The following is a 20693-nucleotide window of genomic DNA, read 5'->3' as shown; positions in this document are numbered from 1 at the left end:
TGGTTACTTTGGTGCAGCATTTTATACATTAAAGACAAAGATGGGATCTCCATTATAACAGAAAGAGAAAAGTCTCTATTAAAGAGAATTTTTAGATGATCAGATTTGATTATGAATTGACTTGAAATTTTATAAGCCACTCATGACAAGAACAGACTTTTGAATACAGAAATACCAATGATTGAGACAAAGGGAAGGTAATGCAGACGGTAGCTGGTTTGGTGCTTAACAGTAAAGCATCTGTCTGTATCTTTTCTGTGTGACAGCACATTAAAGATAAGAAAGGTAATCTGATTACAGTATGCACCTAGGAGTGCCTGGCTGGCTCAGTCGGTGGAGCATGTGACTCTTTAATTTTAGAGAGAGAGAGTGCTAGCAGAGGGGGTGGAGAATCTTAACGTGTGCGGCTCAGTCCCATAACCCTCAGATCATGACCTGAGCCAAAATCAAGAATTGGACGCTTACCCGAATGAGCCACCCAGGTGCCCCAACACACTGATTACATAACTCAGTGCATTAAGCTGTGTGGCATCTTTATGATTCCATTCATTAAGCAGAGATTAAACAGGTTATTAGAATAAGTTCCCTGATTGTCAAAGCAGAATAGTAGCATATTCAGGAATTTTTACATGGTTTGGATTTTAGCATTTCAGTTTTGGTATAGGATGAGGAGTTGTTTTGGTAAAACTTAACCTCTTTAAGGTCTGATTTAAGTGAAAATATTTGTTAGGTCTTAGATATTTAAATTGAGAATTGTAATTTATTAATTTATTAGTAATTTATTTTTTAATTTGTGTGAGTCATATGATGATTCGTTTTAAAATCCAGAATAGTTTATACAAAGCTATTCTGATTATTTTGCTTTTTTAGCATTTCCTCTCTTTTGTGAGTAGATTAGTCGAGGTGTTCAAGTAAGTACCTTTATTTGAGTCCTCTGTCATCTTCACAACGTGGATTTGTTCATATTAGTGAATACTCAGAGGTATTTGGCTTGAGTTAGATTAAAAGCCTTAAAATATATTCCTGTTAAATTTTTTCTATTTACTATAGGACATCTTTTGAATGGAGGGAATGGGAGTGGATCTAGTGAGTGCCACAGTCTTTGTTCTATCTGCATCTTTCATATGATGTTAGAGCAAAAACAGTTTCTGAAGCCCTGCTTTGAACACAGATAGTATCACAGAGTATTTCATATGTCAACAACACATTTGCTTCCTCTCTCCTTTCCTAGTTTTATAATATCTCTGAATAATATTGATGAGAAAGTATATTGGAAGAGGTTCTTCGTAAATGTATATTCGTGTTCATATTAATTACACACCTGACTAAGTTGATTTGAGTGAATTTAAAATAAAAATAACGTTATGTGTTTAATTATTGCACTTCTGATCATTTGTAGGCGAAACCTAACCAAACTGTCACTGATCTTCAGCCACATGCTGGCGGAACTAAAAGGAATCTTTCCAAGTGGACTCTTTCAAGGAGACACATTTCGGATTACGAAAGCAGACGCTGCAGAATTTTGGAGGAAAGCTTTTGGGGAAAAGTAAGTGCCCAAATAATTTGAACTATGAAAACTAAAGCATATGTTTTGGCCTTTTGTGTATTTTAAAATTTTTTATCTAATTTTTAACTTTTTTTCCTTTTTTTTTTTTTTAATGTTTATTTTATTTTGAGAGAGAGAAAGAGTGGGGGAGGAGCAGAGAGGGGGAGAGAGAATCCCAACCAGGCCTCCTGCTCAGCACGAAGCCCGACACAGGGCTTGATGTCACAAGTGATCTCACAAATGTGAGCTGAAATCAGGAGTCAGATGCTGAACCAACTGAACCACCCAGCTGCCCTAACTTTTTTTAAGTAAACTCTAACCCCAGTGTGGAGCTCGAAATCACAACCCTGAGTCATATGGTCTTCTGACTGAGCCCCTACTTATTTTTTTATGAATGGAATAATATGGGAAAGCATAGAGAAAAATAACGAACATGAATGTACAGTAGCTTCCCCCCTCCCCCCCTTATCTGCAGTCTTACTTTCCATGGTCTCAGTTCCCTGCGGTCAACTGTGGTCCAGAAGCAGGTGATCCTCCTGATACTTCATCAGAAGGTCACTAGTAGCCTAACACTACATCACAGTGCCTACGTGATTCACCTCCCTTCATCACATCACGTAGGCATTTTATCATATCACATCACCCACCACAAGAAGGGTATGTACTGTAAGATATTGTGAGAGGGAAAGATCATATTTCCATAACTTCCATTACAGTATACTGTTAGAGTTCTATTTGATTAGTTATTGTTCTTAATCTCTCAGTGTGCCTAATTTAGAAATTAAACTTTATCTTAGGTGTGTGTGTATAGGACGAAACATAATATATATAGGGTTTGGTATTTACCTGTGTTTGCAGGCATCCACTGAGGGTTTTTGCAAAGTATCCTTTGCAGATAAGGGAGGACGTGTACTGTATCTGCTGCTTTGGTGTAAATAGTTAACTTTTTTTTCTTTTTGGAGAAAATTTCGCAGATTCAATTGAAACCCGTGCTCTTTGTTTGAATATTTATTTCTTTTTCTCCCCATCCGTTCTGCTGTTAATGGACATATGTTTCACATTATTTGCTATCACAAACAGCGCTGAGGTGAACAAAATTATATTCACCTTCATAGGCAGGAGCTTCTTCATAGTTCCATGCTAGGAGCAAAATAGCCAAATCAGGGGGTTTCACATCCTCTGCTTTGCCAGATATTGCCCAGTTGCTTTCCAAAGTGGTTATACTAGTTTATATCCCTGTGAGTAGTGTACGTAAATTCCAGTAGCTCCAGAGTCTGGCTAACACTGGTGATGTGAATTGGGTGTCATATTTTGCTTTATAGTCCTGATGACATGGGGGACTGAGCATCTTTTCACAAGTGTGACCAGTCAGGATTCTTACTCTAACTTGCCTATTCCTCTTCCTGACTTGTCCTTTTTACTACACTTTCTCCTCTTGTAAGATACGGATTGTCTGTTAGTTACTTACAAGTATCTTCTAATCTGTAGCTGGTTTTTCCACTTTCCTTATATTGTCTTTTGACGTATAGAAGTTTTAAATTCGACAGACAGATTCATGAATTAAGCTTATGCTCTTAAGTATTAATATAAATGTTCCTGTATGTCCTCTGAAACTTTGGATCAAGGAAATGAAAAGATAGAAAACAATAAAACTTTTTCATCGAATATACAGATCCTAATGTAAATTTCTTTTTAAATGCCACCTTTTTCAAAATATGTGTAAATGTAAAACATAGAATAATTAGTGATTTAAAAATCTGGGTAAAGAGGATGGGAATAAGTTTAACTTTGTTTCTTTTAACTTAATAACTACATTAGAAAAGAGTTCAAAATGCCACTTGATGTCTTAAAACTTTTCAAAGGCAATGAGCTTGTATTTTGAGAAATAGAAATCCCATAATATCTGGTGCTTGCCTTATCTGGGGTTTAATCACTTATATTAATAATTTATTCCTCATCCCTGTCAAACTCTGTTGCTCCTGTGCCATAAGCCTGTTTCCTCCTGTCTCATTCTTGAGAGTGTGAGTTCCTCAGAGAACTCAGAATGTATTTCATGCTTTGAAAAAGTTATTTTGGGGGCCCCTGGGTGGCTCCGTCGGTTGAGCTTCTGACTTTGGCTCAGGTCATGATCTCGTGGTCCTTGAGTTTGAGCCCCGCGACAGGCTCTGTGCCTACAGCTCAGAGCCCGGAGCCTGTTCAGATTCTGTGTCTTCCTCTCTCTGTGCCCCTCCCCCACTCGCGCTTTGTCTCCCTCTGTCTCAAAAATAAATAAACATTAAAAAAAAATTAAGAAAAAGTTATTTTGGGGCGCCTAGGTGGCTCAGTTGGTTAAGTGTCCAACTCTTGGATTTTGGTTTAGGTCATGATCTCACGGTTCGTGGGATCGAGCCCCATGTTGGACTCTGCCCTGACAGCTCGGAGCCTGCTTGTGATTCTCTCCCCTCCTCTCTCTGCCCTTCTCCCGCTCGTGCACGCGCCCATGCGTGTGCAGTCTCTCTCGAAATGAATAAATACTTAAAAAAAAAAAAAAAAACTTAGTTTAAACGTAAGCTTTCTGTTAATTGAGGCCTGGCCAGAGGTTGCATTTATTATATAAAAAGAGTAATTTCCTCTCTCTTTCCGTGCTTCCCTAAATGGAACAAATGTGTGAAGAAAGATGAGAAAGGGGTTAGTTTGTGACCTTCTGCCAAAGAATAGTGGAAGAAGATGTCTCTGTTACAATGTACGCATTAGAAAGTTAAGAAATACATCGTTTACTCCCTTTCTCTTCTCAATCCAAAATATAGCTTAGCTTCTTTAAGAGAATTGAAATTGGTTTTAAGACCTCATGTGGCTTTCTTTTCCTTGGTTATTTTAGCAATGCCCAGAATTGTCTGTTGTCTCACTCAGTGCCTTCCCTCCCACCCCCCACCCCCCACCCAGGACAATAGTCCCTTGGAAGAGTTTCCGACAGGCCCTTCACGAAGTGCATCCCATCAGTTCCGGGCTCGAGGCCATGGCTCTGAAATCCACTATTGATCTGACCTGCAATGATTATATTTCAGTTTTTGAATTTGACATCTTTACAAGACTCTTTCAGGTAGGATACTACAAACAAAACTAACAACTAGTTGTTGCTACTTTTCTGAAGAGAGAGCTCTTTAAAAAAGTAACATTTGAAAGTTTATTGTATAAAAGTATTTTTAGTCTAGAAATTATAAGCAAAAAAACCCCCACTGCCCTGTATTTTTGTTTATTTATTTATTGGTAAAAATAACTATATGATCTGCTTTGTTCACCTCATATTTATCATCTCATTTTGTTAGTGAGTAGTCTTCTTTTGCATTGTCTTAATGGTTTTGGAACGTCCAGAAAATGGGTATAATATGATCTATTTAATCAGTTTCCTGTTGCTGGACATTATGTGTTTCCAACTTTTTCTCCTATTGCATTGAAATTCTTGACTGTTAATATTGAGAGCTTCGAAAGAGCTCATTTATTTCTTTCCATAAAGATAATGTGCATGTAGCCAAACTTGCATAAGCCTTTGTTTGCAACTTCTTAGTTGCACGTGTGGGTCCTGCTGTTTCTCTGATTTTTTTGTTTGTTGCCATTTAACCTCACTCCTGTCAGTAGAACTGCGTTAGAATGTCTTGAATTTCATTTTATGAAAAAAATCTTTCTGTAAGTGTATATTTGTTTTTTCTTAGTTTTTGTAAGCTCTTATCTCAACCGTGTTTCCCTCATAGTGACAACGTAATTCAAAATTTGTGAGAGTAAATGGAGAATTTATCATTGAGAATCAAGGTTGTTTTCCTTCTGTTTTTCACTGCTCTGAAGTTGGTTTTAGGTCTTGAGCTGAGTGGTCTGATTGAACTCTTGTTCCCTTAGCCGTGGTCCTCTTTGCTCAGGAACTGGAACAGTCTTGCTGTAACTCATCCCGGATACATGGCTTTCCTGACGTATGATGAAGTAAAAGCTCGGCTCCAGAAGTTCATTCACAAACCCGGAAGGTCAGTTCCTTGAAGCAAAGAGGTTTATCCTCCTATATTTTATTCTCTTGTGACCTTTGCCAGAAAGGAGGAAACACGATCTTGTGTTAGTTCCCCAGCGGCCACGTTTCTTTACTGGGATTGCTATCTGTTCACCAGAGGAATTGACGGATTCAGATCTTAGGGTTTGATAAATGCTTTCAAGCCACTTAAAAATTGAGCGTATGTGTTTCTTGCTTTTGCTCTGTAGTCATCGTAGAATCTATTATTGGTGGTCCTTTTGATTTTTGTCTCTGTCTCAGCTTCCACCCGAATACAAGTATGTAAAAGGTTCTGTTCCTCACTGTTCACAGTTACATTTTCCGGCTCAGCTGCACTCGTCTGGGTCAGTGGGCTATTGGGTACGTCACTGCTGACGGGAACATTCTGCAGACAATCCCACACAATAAACCTCTCTTTCAAGCCCTGATTGACGGCTTCAGGGAAGGCTTGTGAGTATCTACTGTTTGTCATCTGCTGGAGTCTAGGAACTTAGGGGTTGTGAAACTTGATCATCAGTGACTTTATTCCAGGGTTCTTTTACAGTTTAAGATTCAAGGAGCATCTTAACAGGTTATATTGTTTTGACCTCCAGGTTCTGTAGGACTTTTGTTTTTATTTAAAAGGAGTCATAGGGGTTGGCAAACTATGGCTCGTAGCTGTTGTTAGCTATGAGGCTGACTGTTGTGGTACAGCCCGCACCTAAGACAGGTTTTCCCTTTTCAAGTGTTACTTAAAAAACAACAACCAGAGAAGAATACATGACACAGACAGACTTACGTGGCTTGCAGAGCCAAAAATAGTTACCGTCTGGCCCTTTACTGAAAAAGTTGTCAGCCTCTCAGACGATAGAGCCTGGGGCGTTGTGGCCTAGAGAAAGAGCTATCAGTGTTTGGGAATATCTTCTTGGAACTGTTCTGTTTTTGTTTTGTTTTGGTTTGGTTTGTTTTTAGAGAGAGAGAGTGCAAGTGGGGGAGAGGGGCAGAGGGAAAGAGAGAGAATCTTAAGCATGCTCCATGCTCAGCATGGAGGCCGATGTGGGGGTTGATCCCTCAACCCTGGGATCATGACCTGAGCCGAAATCAAGAGTCGGATGCTCAACCTACTGAGCCACGCAGGCGCCCCTGTATGTTTTTTGAAGTATTAGTAAGATACATCTTTGTACTTATGCAAAACTACCCTTTTAGAATGAGAGAATTGCTAGATAAAATTTGTCTGTCTTGGTAGCAGTTACAAATTAGCTTTAGTAAAACCCCGAGGCTGGTTACTCTTTTTACAGCTATCTGTTTCCAGATGGACGGAATCAGAATCCTGACCTGACAGGCTTGTGTGAACCAACTCCCCAAGACCACATCAAAGTGACCCAGGTGAATTTTGTTGTATGGTATAACCATAGCTCTGGAGGCAAGCTTTTTTTTTTTTTTTTTTTTTTAATTTTTTTTTTCAACGTTTATTTATTTTTGGGACAGAGAGAGACAGAGCATGAACGGGGGAGGGTCAGAGAGAGAGGGAGACACAGAATCGGAAACAGGCTCCAGGCTCTGAGCCATCAGCCCAGAGCCTGACGCGGGGCTCGAACTCACAGACCACGAGATCGTGACCTGGCTGAAGTCGGACGCTTAACCGACTGCGCCACCCAGGCGCCCTGGAGGCAAGCTTTTGTATGTACTTTACAGAACTGACAGTTCTATTGTATTAAGTGATTGAAACATTTACATTTATGTATTTTTATCCTTTTTTTAATGTTTATTTTTGAGAGAGACAGAGGGCGAGTGGGGGAGGGGCAGAGAGAGAGGGAGACAGAATGTGAAACAGGCTCCAGGCTCCGAACTGTCAGCACGGCGCCCAACGTAGGGCTCGAACCCACGAACCTCAAGATCATGACCTGAGTGGAAGGCGGGTGTTTGAGCCACCCGGGCACCCCAGAACATTTACATTTTAAACCATTGACTAGATTAGTGAATTTATATGTGTGTGGTTTCTCTAAAGAACTTAAAATAGGACCGAGACCGAGTGCTTTTTTTCTCTTTTAACGAGAGACTATTGACCACTTTCGTACAAGCAAAATTTGTATAGAAAATAAGTCTTTAGTTTTTCTGTTGTTAGTATTTACAGTTACAATCAGTAACAGTACAGTTACAGTTCAACAAATATCTGAATGGGCTGAGTAATCTCTTTAATTTCTTTTTAATCAAAGGAACAATATGAATTATACTGTGAGATGGGCTCCACATTCCAACTGTGTAAAATATGTGCTGAAAATGATAAGGATGTAAAAATCGAGCCCTGTGGACACCTCATGTGCACGTCCTGTCTTACGTCCTGGCAGGTATGGATCCAAAGCATGCATTTCCCCAGCTGTGTAATCACTCTGAAGAATTGGGGATTGTGTATCCTTTACAGATAAAAAGGATGACCTGGCTTCTGGGGTAGGTTTTAAATTTTTGATTTCTTTTTTCGTCTCTAGGAAATGCATTTCCCAGTGGACAGATCTTGTCAGTACTTTGAGACGTGTCTGTTACCATCTCCTGTTTCCTCCGCAGGAATCAGAAGGCCAGGGCTGTCCTTTCTGCCGATGTGAAATTAAAGGTACTGAGCCCATTGTGGTAGATCCGTTTGACCCTAGAGGAAGTGGCAGCCTGCTGAGGCAAGGAGCTGAGGGAGCTCCCTCCCCAAATTATGATGACGATGACGACGAACGAGCTGATGATTCTCTCTTTATGATGAAGGAATTGGCTGGTGCCAAGGTAAGACTGCAGTGCAAGAGACTGTGACAAACTGCATGCTGAGTTGTGCTCTAAAGCGATAGAGCACCTGCTGACATGGATCTATAAGGGGTCACAGTAGCTTACGTTTACTGAGTATTTGTTATGTGAGAGATACCATGTCAAGCACTTCCCTTATTTTAACTCCTACAGTCCTATACTCCTGTCTCCTCCAATAACCGAGGAGTAGATACTACTCCTCTCATTTAGCAGATGAAGAAACCAAGTCATGGCAAGGTTAAGGAATTTGCTGACAGTCACACTGCTACTGAGTTGAACCGGGGTCTGTGGCCAGACATTCCGCCTTTAAGGCCCATGCCCTGTGTCTTAGACAGGGCTTTACTCACGGAGCTTGTTGGAGAAAATGAGGGGAGTATAAAAAAATGGGACCCTATTTTGCTGCTGTGAGGAGAATGCGGTCTTCTTGCCTTCTTTCCTAATTAATGTCTTGGCATCAGAAGGTTAGATTGCGGGGGGGCGGGGGGGCGGGGGGGCTGAGGCACTGTTAGTAACCAAATAAATGACAACTGGCAGTAGGAAGTATTATGTAGAAACTAAACAAACTGGAAAGGCCCTGGTAAAGAGAGGAAACATATAAAGGCCGGGAAAGGATGGGATCAAATTCTGTAACATGAGGAGGTAGGGTAAAACAGATTTATTCCCAAGTAAGAAGTAAGGCAGTCCTTGAAGATTTTAGCCAATATAGGGCAAACAAAAGCTTCTGATACGCTTTAGGTTCTCTAGTTTAGAGTGTTACAGATCATCGGCAGCTTTCTTTCGTATCATCCCCTTACTGCCTGGCACATAGTAGGTGCTCAATAAGTATCGGAAGAGTGGATTGATCTCTTAAATGATTGTATCCATTGTGTCTCCTCTCTGTTCTCAGTGCCACTGCCTTATTTCAGGCTGTCCTCCTTATCTCTTCTTCCTGCTTCCAGAACCGTTGGTCTACCGTGCAGACTTGACCACCTCATTCCTTTGCCTCATACTCTTACCACAGACTTCTCATTACTTAATGAGTTAAGCCATTCTCCTTTCCAGGCACTTTGCCCTTATAATTCTTTCTGCTTTATGTTTTATGGTCCAGCAAGGCCAAACCACTAAAAATCTCTCCATGCTTTTGTCTTGGTAGTTTCTATGTAATTTAGTGGAGATTTCATTTCCTAGGAAACCTTTCCAGGCTGTTCCCTGCCTCCTCCACCCTTAGTTCACATGTATTTACACACATATCTAGGTCTGGCCAGGTGTCTCTAGGACGCTGAATATGTCCGCCATAGAACTTACCACCTTGTAATATTTTATAAATGTATTTCCTGGTATGTTATAAATTCCCAGAAAGCAAGAGCCATGTCTCATTTGTAATTTACTCCTCAAAATTGAGCACTTAGTAATTGTTTTGAATGTTTGGGAATTGAAACCGCTTCAGAACAGGATTGATAAATCTGTCTATACTGTATCAATAATGGATAGTGGAGGAAATCTGGAGTGAGGTGTACATTTTTGGTTTTTTGAAGTGGACAGATTTTTTTTTTTTGAAGTTTTGGCCTCTTAAACAGGCTCTTTGGTTCCAAAGTTTTGGTTCCAAACCGCCTCTAAAGCAGTTTTATATTCTTACATAAATTTCTGTGTGTTCATTCATGAAAATCTATTCGTAACTCCTGGAATATTAGGGAAGCTGAATAAAAGGATAAAGAGGTGAACTTTCATGGATGTATTTGTTTGAAATTAAAATTACCCCTTTATGAAATTTTATAGATGAGTAATACTGTGGAGAAATAGGAATCACATTCAGTGTTGATGTGGGTACAGATTAGCCCGTCTTTTTGGAGGACAATTTGACATCTATCAAAATGTGTAATGTTTAAACTAGCAATTTCAGTTTTAGCGATTTATCCTGAATGGGACACCTGGGTGGCTCAGCCAGTTGAATGTCCGACTCTTGTATTCCGCTCAGGTCGTGATCCCAGGGTCGTGGGATCAAGCCCCACGTTGAGCTCTTTGCTCAGTGTGGAGCCTGCTTAAGATTCTTCCTCTTTCCTCCTCCCCTGCGTGCACGAGTGCTCTCTCTCTCTGATTAAAAAAAAAAGAAAGAAATACTCAGATAAGCACACAAAGATGTAGATGTAGTTATTCTTACAGCATTGTCTGCAACAATGAAAAATCAGAATGAATTCACATGTCCAGCAGCAAGAAATTATGATACATCCATGTGCTTGTATTCTATGGCTGCTGTAACAAACGACTGCAAATTTGGCAGCTGAAAACAACACAAACTATTGTTACCGTTTCCAAGAAGGTGGGAAGTGTAACACACGTGCCGTCAAGCTAAAATCAGGCTGTCAGCAGGTCTGCAGTTCTGTCTGTAGGCTCTAGGGAAAGATCCATTTCCTTTCTTACTTGGATTTGGCAGAGTTTAGTTCCTTGCCAGTTGTAGGCTCAAGATCCCTGTGTCGTTGCTGGCTGTCAGCTCGTGCTCTTCCCAGCTTCCAGTGGTCAGCTGCATTCTTTGGATCCTGGACTCCTTTCCTCCTCCTCCTGCCTTATCTCTCAGAGGTTCTCTGCTTTTAAGGACTCTTGGGATTAGATGGGCCCATGCTGATAATCCGGGGTAATTCCCCCATCTCAAGATCCACACCCTTGGGGCGCCTGGGTGGCGCAGTCGGTTAAGCGTCCGACTTCAGCCAGGTCACGATCTCGCGGTCCGTGAGTTCGAGCCCCGCGTCGGGCTCTGGGCTAATGGCTCGGAGCCTGGAGCCTGTTTCCGATTCTGTGTCTCCCTCTCTCTCTGCCCCTCCCCCGTTCATGCTCTGTCTCTCTCTGTCCCAAAAATAAATAAAAACGTTGAAAAAAAAAAAAAAAGATCCACACCCTTAATCATATCAGCAAAGTTCCTTTTACCAAGGAAAGTAAGGTATCCACAGTTGCTGGGTTTTAGGGTGTGCATGAACATCTTCGGGCTGGGGGACAGCGAATCCTCATTCTGGTTACCACAGTCCACATAGTGGAATCCTCTGCAGAAGGAGTTCAGTTTACATACACTTCAGTGGAAAGCTGTCTCATGTATGTATCTACATATAGATTTTAAAGTTTATTTATTTTGAGAGAGAAGGAGAGAATGTGAGCATGGAAGGGGCAGAGAGAGAGAGAATCCCAAGCAGGTTCTTCGGTGTTATCACAGAGCCCCATACAAGGCTCCATCCCGTGAACTGTGAGATCATGACCTGAGCCGAAACCAACCGAGCCACCCAGGCGCCCCTAATGTATATTGTTTTAAAAATAACTGTATACTATATATAGTGTCACCTTATTTTTGTAAAGAAAAAAAAAATTGCTTGTAAAAAATTTTCTTAATGTGATCTGTATGATTTTAAATTTATTCATTTAAATAAAAGTATAAATAAAAAGTACACTGTAAAAATTCAAATCAAGAAAAAACAGCTTTGTGTATTATCAGTTGGCTATTCCATAATTTATTTATAGTCTTTCCTGTTTTAAAAAAGATTTTATTTTTAATTAATCTCTGCACTGAACATGGGGCTTGATCTCACGACCCTGCGATCAAGAGTTAGATGTTCCACCAACTGAGCCAGGTACCTCAGTTTATGTAGTCTCTCTCTCTCTCTCTCTCTTTTTAAATTTATTTTTGAGGAAGAGTGTGTGAGCAGGTGAAGGGCAGAGAGAGAGGGAAAGAGAGACAATCCCAGGCAGACTCTGTGCTGTCATTGTGGAGCCTAGGTTGGGGCTTGAACTCAGGAACGTTGAGACCATGACCTGAGCCAAACCAAGAGTTGGATGCTTAACTGACTGAGCCACCCAAGCGCCCCCAATTTACATAGTCTCTCAATGAACATTTTGTATTATTTCGAGACTTTTTATGCAGGCTGGTGTTCTCTTGCAAGTCTGTCTGTATGATAAATTTCACGCGGTGGGATTGCTGAGTGAAAGTGAATGTACATTTAGGCTCTTTGATGGAGGAAAAGATACAGTTAGGGGAGAGGCACAGGGGAGTTTCACAGAGACAGTGCTGTTGCATTTCTTAGATGTACTTACGTAGGTGTTTATTATTCTTTGCATTTGTATGAATAAAATATTTTACGAAGATATTTAATTTTTTTTGTGTAGATACTAAAATTTATCCTCGGTTTTTTTGTTGTAAAATCACTCCCAAAGGTAAATGAGACTAGGAGAGTGCCTGTTTCATCATGTCCTGGGTAGCTGCTGTTTTCTGTTGCTGTTTTATTTTGATTCATTTTTAATACAGTGGATCTACTTACTACAAAATCCAAATGATAAATGCGTGTGGATTTTCTGGTAAGTGTAAAAGAATTGCTAGAAGGCTGACAGAAACCTTGGTTCCCTGCCTCCACCGCCCTCCCTTCAGCTCCTCTGTGTGCCCACTCAGATTTGTTAGTTCTTGAACCCTTCATGCCATCTACTTACACTGCTTTCTTTTGCCTCCTCAGTAGTAGTCTCTGTTCACTTCAGGTGTTGTAGAAAAGGGTTTATTATCTCCCTCCTTCCTCCACCATATCTCCCTATTACATTTGAGTGGTTTGGGGCCAAATCACTCTTCGGTGTGTAAGGGTTTTGCTCCCTGACTCTCCAAGTAATATGCGACGATGCAATTGCTGTTGTTTTCTCACGTGACCTTCTGCTCTTCTTGGGATAATCGCTTTATTTTTATTTCCTTAGTTTTCTGTCTGTACCTGTCACTGCCAAGGCTTACCAAGCTGTCCGATAGCCTCTTAACTCTCTGAATACAGTACGTAGTATATAATATAGTGTAGGACCATATGAGAGTCTTTCACGTTCCAGCCCCAGCCTGGACTTTCTGGGGGTGCTGCAACCCAGCCCCTGGAGCCTTCCTCTCACCCCCGTGAAACCTCCCTGTCGCTCCTTTCTGTGGAAGTGCCTGTGAAACACGTCTCCCATGTTCCCTCTTTCTTGCTTTACTTCCTTGTTTGGGTGGAGTATCTCTTCCAAAAGGTGAGAGGTAAAATTTTTGAGATGTTTGATACCTTACAGTGTCTTTGTTCAACCTTCAGATGGACTGGTTACAGAATAGTAGGTTGAAAAAGACTCAACTCTCAGTGGTTACGGCTTCACTTTGCTTGTAGGTTCTAGTTTGCTGTTTGGTGTCCCCTTTCCCTGTCCCCACGAAACTTTTAGGTTATTTTCCTTATCCTTAATTCCTTGAAAATGTAAGGGCCTTTTTGGTTTATTTATTTGCTTGTTTGTTGTGGGTTTTTTCCTTCATTGGGCTAACTGTGCAGTAAAACCTTCCTATGGATATTTGTGTCCGTTAGGTCTCAGAAACATTCTTGTTTCATTTCTCTGATAATTTCTCCCCTGTGTTTTTCTCCTTTTCTGGAATTTTCATAGATGTTGAGATAAAAGAACACTGCAAGGATCAGTTGTGATGGTGAGACATGAACTAAAGAGTATGATTAGCCCAACCTCTGCACTTCAGGAATGAGAACGAGGATAGATGGCGAGAGGGGTTGAAATAGGCTGGCTCAGCCGGTGCAACGGGTGACTCTTGGGGTTGTGAGTTCAAGCCCCATGTGGGGTATAGAGATCACTTAAAAATAAATCTTCAAGGCAGAGCGGGCCTTTCAGATTGGGAAACAACTTGAACAAAGGTGAGGAGGTAGGAATTCCTGAGTTGAGACATTGGGAAAGTGAGTTAGTGTTGGATGGTGTTTTGAGCGACTGCATATTGAAGGATGGCTAAGCTGGTAATGGTGAGCAAAAAGGATTTGGCGAGATAAGAAACCAGAAGTTGGGAGAATTGCTAGAAGCTGGCTTTAATAAATCGGGTCTGGGATTGGTGAGCAGAACGAAAAGGCACATAAAGGTACGAGACTCTTCCATGGAGAAATCCGGATACAGCGACTGGCTAGAAACTAATGGAGAAGTGAGAATTAGCCTGACTAATAACTTCTCACTTTCTTAACCCTTGAGGTGCCTGGCTGCTGCAGCTGCATCGCTCATGCACCACTGAGTCGGAGCCCCGTTTCCTTAGGCATGAGTACAGCAGGTAGCTGATGAGGGCTTTCTTTGCCCTCGTTTACAAACCACTCAGCATTAATGGCAGGACTAAGGGTGTGAACGTTTTTTGTTTTTGTCATTTTACGTAAGTGCTTGTAATACATATTTGCCCATATTCCATCTGTATTGCTTCCTGGAAGGGAACACAAATGCCAAGTAGCATTTTGTATGAATTATGCATCTCTTTTGATCGCTTACCTGGAAACGCTTATCAGCTACTCGTCACCCTGCGATAGGCACAGACATGTATTGCTTCGACCGGTTTGGCACCTCATATTTTAAGAACACAGATTGATAAAAGATATTAATCCCTTTGCATTACTGAATTGAAATAACTGGTTTCTTCAGAAGGACGCAAGATGCTTTTTAGCAATCCTGTTGGTTGTTTTCCTCTTAAAACACCTTTATTTATTTATTCCTATCATAACAACCCATGGAGAATTTATCATCTTTGATCTCTTTCATTGTCCTGTGCCCTTAAATGTTTTTTTTCCCAGGTGACTTGTTGAGAGGTTAACGTCTGCTCCTTTCTTTTTTATATGGGCTCCTATTTGTAACCTTGAAAAGATTTTTTTCTCTCCAGGTGAGGATGTGGAAAATTGTAACACTTGTTTTCGGATGTAAACTAAGAAGCTTTTTGTAGCACAGCCATTTTTAGTATATGTGCTGCCGACGCGAGCACTCACAGCCATTTTTAGATCCTTGCCTGTAACTTGCATCTGTATGGTGTTTCTGTGATTGAGAGCGCCCTCTTATGGTGACACAGAACTAATTCAGGAAGTCTGAGCCATTGGCCGTTCTAGTCAGTGTTCATCTAGCACTTGCTGTCTACAGCTTTCGGAGGAGTTGAAAGATGCCACTCCCTCAAAACAAGAATGACCTATTAGGAAATTTTATTTGTGTCAGGTGGAACGGCCTCCCTCTCCATTTTCAGTGGCCCCGCAAGCCTCCCTTCCCCCGGTGCCGCCGCGACTTGACCTTCTGCAACAGCGGGTGTCTATTCCTTCAAGTGCTTCTGGGCTTGGAAGTGCTTCTAAGGTAAGACGTTATCCGTTTCTACGGTTTTCTGATTCGTTGTTGTGGATTAGTGGGCTTTGTGTGTGGGTGGTGGTGGTTGTTGGGTGTTTTGTTGTTGTTTTCGATTAGTGGGTTTTGACTGATTTGCTTTCGTCCTGCGTCCACAGGCAGCTTCTGGCTCCCTTCATAAGGACAAACCATTACCGATACCTCCCACACTTCGAGATCTTCCACCACCGCCCCCTCCAGACCGGCCATACTCTGTTGGAGCAGAAAGCCGGCCTCAGAGACGCCCCTTGCCTTGCACACCAGGCGACTGTCCGTCCAGGGACAAACTGCCCCCTGTTCCCTCTAGCCGCCTTGGGGAATCATGGCTGCCTCGGCCGATCCCCAAAGTACCAGTGGTCGCTCCAAACGCTGGTGACCCCTGGACAGGTAGAGAATTAACCAACCGGCACTCACTTCCATTTTCATTGCCCTCACAAATGGAGCCCAGAACAGATGTGCCTAGGCTTGGAAGCACATTCAGTGTGGATACCTCCGTGGTGAGTCCTGCTTTTGAAATTATTTAGCCTGTTAACAAATATTTGTGGATGGCATTTCATGGGTCGCACTTTTGTCTACGTTTTGTATAGGATTCAGAAATAATAAAACGTAATCCCTACCCTCAGAAGTATATATACCCTCAAGAAGTGTATTAATAGATCAGATAAGGCATGTTTGTAAATACTGCAATATGTATGTGGGTGCGTGCGTATGTGTGTATATATGTAGGTATGGCTGGATTCGTGTAGTGTAAATAGAAAACACTTCAGTTTTGGAGAAAGGAGAGGTTATTTCCAAATAGAGCAATCATGAGGGCTTTGTGGAACGAATGGCATCTGAATTTGAAGTGTTCTTTCCCAAGTGGATAGTTTTAAGGTCAGAGCCACAGTGACACAAATGCTTGAGGTGTGTTGTGGGATTAGAAGTAGGTTAATATGAGTGGAGCAGAAGGTTTGTGTGTCGGAGTGGGGAAAAGGTCATGAAAGGAGCATTAATACTAGATTAGAGGACCTGGAAAACCCCATCAAGGCCAAAAGAATTTGAATTTATTTGGTAGGAAATGAGCATCTGAAGGTTTTAAGTCAGTGGAGTGACATGAGCAAAATGATGGTTTCAAGAGGTACATGTGGTAGCATTATGTAAAATAGATTGCTAAAAGGATAGATTGAAAAAAGGCTGGTAGTTCATTGAATAAGCATGAGAAAGAGGTCCAGACCTGGGCGTGGGGAGGTGTATCTGTTTTTGGGGGGTTCGTTTATGTATGTACTCAACAAGAAATCTTACCCTTAGAAAGTTTACATTCTGGTGGAGTAAAGACAAAATAAACTCGGTAAGTTAATGAAACACAGGATGTTGGGTGCTGATGAGTGCCGTGGAGGAAAATAGCTCAAAACGGGGTTGTAGGGATAGCTGGAGTCGGGCTGAGGGGTACGTGGAGGGATGGGGTACAGTTCTGAGCAAAGACCTGGAGCCCGCTGTGCTGATTCTCAGGGAGACCATTCCAGGATGAAGGGGAAGCCAGCGAGTTTGGGAGAGTCTGAAGAATCACAAAGGGGCTTATAGAGCTGATGCTAAGTAAGCAAGAGAGAGAATGGTCTAGTGCACATTTCATTACCCCGTGTTCTCTTGTATATGCGAGCGGTGTTATTTCTTGTGTGCTGTACGGATAGTTGAAGGTTAATTAGCAGTATAACTAAGTAGTAATGCTGGCAGTCTCCTTCAGACAAGTAAAAAGAGAGAATGGTCTGTGAGTAGTGAAGCTGAGGAATGATGCTGTGGCCCTTAAATGAACTGCATCTTTCTTGGTTGCAAGAGAAGGGGGAGAGTGGCTTACATTTAAGTGGCATCTGTGTGATAGGCAGTCTAATTAGAATAAATTAGACTGGACTTTCTGGTGGCATCATTGTAGACAGAGGTACAGATATTTAAAATTAGAAATGGTATTTGTGGAGACAGCCAATTTCCTCAAATCTAGAATTGAAACCATAAACCCCATCTCCTTGGCTCTTTTTAGATCTCTGTCTTCCTAACCCTTACATTTAGACTTTCTTCAGAGCCTGAAAGCAGTCCCACTTTTGGTGGGATGCAATAACCCGTAAGCACAGCGTTGAGAGTGAGGTGTGTGCCTGTGTTACTGTTCTTGTTATTTTGAATAAGTTAAATAAATAAGAGGAGATACTGAGCTGTGTTAAGAAGGTTCTTTTTCACCACCTTTCTTTCCAGAATATGAATAACAGCCCATTAGCAGGTTCAGAGTTTGAGCACCCCAAAATCAAACCTTCTGCGTCTGCCAGTGCCATTTATTCTCTGGCTGCCAGGTAAGTACTAAAGCTGTATTTCAATTTTTTTTTTTAAACATTTACTTATTTTTGAGGGAGAAAGAGAGAGAGAGAGAGAGAGAGAGAAAACGAACACACAACAGGGGAAGGGCAGAGAGAGACTGAGACACAGAATCTGAATCAGGCTCCAGGCTCTGAGCTGTCAGCACTGAGCCTGATGTGGGGCTCGAACTCACGAACTGTGAGATCATGACCTGAGCTGAAGTTGGATACTTAACGGACTGAGCCACCGAGGTGCCCCTAAAGCTGTATTTCACTGTGGAGTTGGTACTGTTAAAACAGCTCACTCACGGAATTTAGAAAACCCACAGGAGTATAAAGAAAATAAAAATTGATCTGTATTTGTATCAATTCACAATTATTATATTTTCTGTTTTGGACTAATTTTTTTTCTCTGTGCATGTTCTCTGTCTTATTGGGCTTAACAATTTTATTCATCTTCTCAAAGAAGCAGTCTGGTTTTGTTGACTTTTGTAAAAACAATTCTTTTCTTAATTCTTATCATTTTTAATTTTAATTCTTAATTCTTCGGTGTCTTTTTTTGTGTGTGTGGCAAAAAAACACATGAACTGTACCATCTTGTTTATAAGCGTACAGTTCAGCAGCATTAAATACATTCACTGTATTAAGTACATTATTAGTATTAAATATTAAATTAGTATTAACTACATTCACAACCATCACAACCATCCATGCTCATAACTCTTCATCTCGTAAAACGGAAACTCTGTACCTGGTAAATAGTAGCTCCCCATCCTTCCCTCCCACAGCCCCTTGCAGCCACCGTTATACTTTATGATTTTGACCACTCTACCACCTGTATAAGTGAAACCATGCAGTATTTGTCTTTTTGTGATTTAACTCACTTATCACGTCCTCATTCATGTTGTATAGTATTGCATAATTTCCTTCGTCTTTAAGGCTGAATAATATTCCCCTTGTATGCAGTACCCACCCCACCCTGTGCCTTATCTGCAGGGGGTGCATTTCAAGACCCCCAGTGAATGCCTGAAACCAAGGATAGTACCGAAACGTGTGTATGCTATGTTTTTTCTCTACGTACACACATGACGAAGTTTGATTTATAAATTAGGCACAGTAAGAGATTATCGACAATAACTGATCATAAACCAGGACAATTACAACAGTATGCTGTGATACAAGTGCGTGACTGTGGTCTTTCTCCGAATACCGTACTGTACTCACCCTTCTTGGGGTGATGTGAGATGGTAAAATGCCCATGTGACGAGATGAAGTGAGGTGAGCGACGTACGCACCGTGACGTAGTGTTAGGCCCCTATTGACCTTCATCAGGAGGAGGATCATCTGCTTCCAGACCGCAATTGACCGGGGAAGTCAAACCACAGAAAATAAAATTGCAGATAAAGGGTGACTGCTGGACCACATTTTGCCTATCCGTTCATCGGTGGACGGACACTTGGATCGCTTCCACGTTTCAGCTGTTGGCGAAGAGTTTGCCGTGAGCGTGGGGGAACAAGTACCCCCCAGGGCCCTGCTTCCAGTTCTTGTGAATATGTACCCAGAAGTCGTATTCCTGGATCATAGGATAATTCTTTCTTTAATTTTTTTGAGACCCCATTACACCATTTCCTGCAGCAGCTCTTGTACCATTTTCCACCCCCACCAACAGTGCACAAGGATTCCCGTTTCTCCACATTTCTTGCCAACACCTGGTATTTTGGGGGTTTTTTGATGGTAGTCATTCTAATGAGGTGGTGTCTCATAGTTTTGATTTGCATTTCCCTAATGATTAGTGATATTGAGCATCTTTTGATGTATTTATTGGTCATTCACATATCCTCTTTGGAAAAATGTCTATTTAAGACATTTGATCATTTTTAATTTTTTATTTATTTAAAAAAAATTTTTTTTTAACGTTTATTTATTTTTGAGACAGAGAGAGACAGAGCGTGAACAGGGGAGGGTCAGAGAGAGAGGGAGACACAGAATCCAAAGCAGGCTCCAGGCTCTGAGCTGTCAGCACAGAGCCCGACGTGGGGCTCGGATTCACGGACCGCGAGATCATAACCTGAGCTGCAGTCGGACGCTTAACCGACTGAGCCACCCAGGCGCCCCGACTCGTTTGTAATTTTTTAAATTTTGCTTATTTATTTTGAGAAAGAGAGAGCACAAGCAGGAGAGGGGGAGAGAGAAGGAATCCCAGGCTCCTTGTGCTTGACAGCACAGGAGCTCGAACCCAGTGAACTGTGAGATCTTGTCGTGAGCTGAACCCGTCTGAGCCACCCAGGCACCTGCCTGTTTTTTAATTGGATTGTTTGTCCTTTCATTGTTGTCGTCAGGTTTTATAAGTTCTCTCTATATCCTGAATGTTGATCCTTTATCAGATGTGATTTGTGAGTAATTCCCTTCCATTCTGTGGGTTGCTATTTTATGGTGGATAGTTTTTCGATGCATAAAATATTTTAACATTTTTATGAAGTTGGGGCATCCAGCTGGCTCAGTCGGTGGAGCATGTGACTCTTGATTTCAAAGTTGTAGGTTCGACCCCCATGTTGGGTGTAGAAATTACTTAAAAAAAAAATTGGTTGGGGGGGTGGTGTCTGGGTAGCTCAGTCAGTTAAGCATCCAACTTAGCTCAGGTCATGATCTCATGATTTGTGACTTTGAGCCCTGCATCGGGCTCTGTGTCTGGAGCCTGCTTCAGATCCTGTCTTCCTCTCTTTCTCTGCCCCTCCCCTTCTCACGCTCTGTCTCTCAAAACAAATAAATTTGTTAAAAAGAAAAAAAAAAAAAGTACAGTTACAAACCATTGCTTTCTTTCAGCATTTTAAGAATACCCCATTGTTTCTGTTGGAACATTAGCTCTCAGGCTAATGTTGCTTCTTTACAGGTAGTGTTTCTTTGCATGACTACTTAAGACCTCTTTGTCTTTGGATGC

At 41.5% G+C, this 20693-nt stretch overlaps 1 protein-coding gene and 1 non-coding gene across 5 annotated transcripts in view; both read left to right on the top strand.

Moving 5' to 3' along the window:
• The window catches only part of CBL (Cbl proto-oncogene), an 89835-nt gene that overhangs the window by 50315 nt on the left and 18827 nt on the right, over positions 1–20693 (top strand). For all 4 annotated transcript variants that reach the window (XM_086678891.1, XM_086678890.1, XM_086678888.1 and 1 more), the window contains 10 exons: positions 1400–1546; positions 4469–4625; positions 5417–5538; positions 5871–6008; positions 6836–6923; positions 7754–7885; positions 8100–8303; positions 15279–15410; positions 15557–15934; positions 17658–17752. In XM_086678891.1, coding sequence (XP_086535017.1) covers positions 1400–1546; positions 4469–4625; positions 5417–5538; positions 5871–6008; positions 6836–6923; positions 7754–7885; positions 8100–8303; positions 15279–15410; positions 15557–15934; positions 17658–17752 — 1593 coding nt within the window. The remainder of the gene's footprint in view (positions 1–1399; positions 1547–4468; positions 4626–5416; positions 5539–5870; positions 6009–6835; positions 6924–7753; positions 7886–8099; positions 8304–15278; positions 15411–15556; positions 15935–17657; positions 17753–20693) is intronic.
• On the top strand, positions 17034–17163 carry LOC112866225 (small nucleolar RNA SNORA19). The gene has a single exon (XR_003224081.2). It is a non-coding gene; the product is annotated as a small nucleolar RNA SNORA19 (small nucleolar RNA).

This window comes from Puma concolor, chromosome D1, assembly GCF_028749965.1.
Source record: "Puma concolor isolate L17-30 chromosome D1, mPumCon1.1.hap2, whole genome shotgun sequence".
Classification (NCBI taxonomy): Eukaryota; Metazoa; Chordata; class Mammalia; order Carnivora; family Felidae; genus Puma; species Puma concolor.
This window is presented reverse-complemented; position numbering and strand designations above follow the sequence as displayed.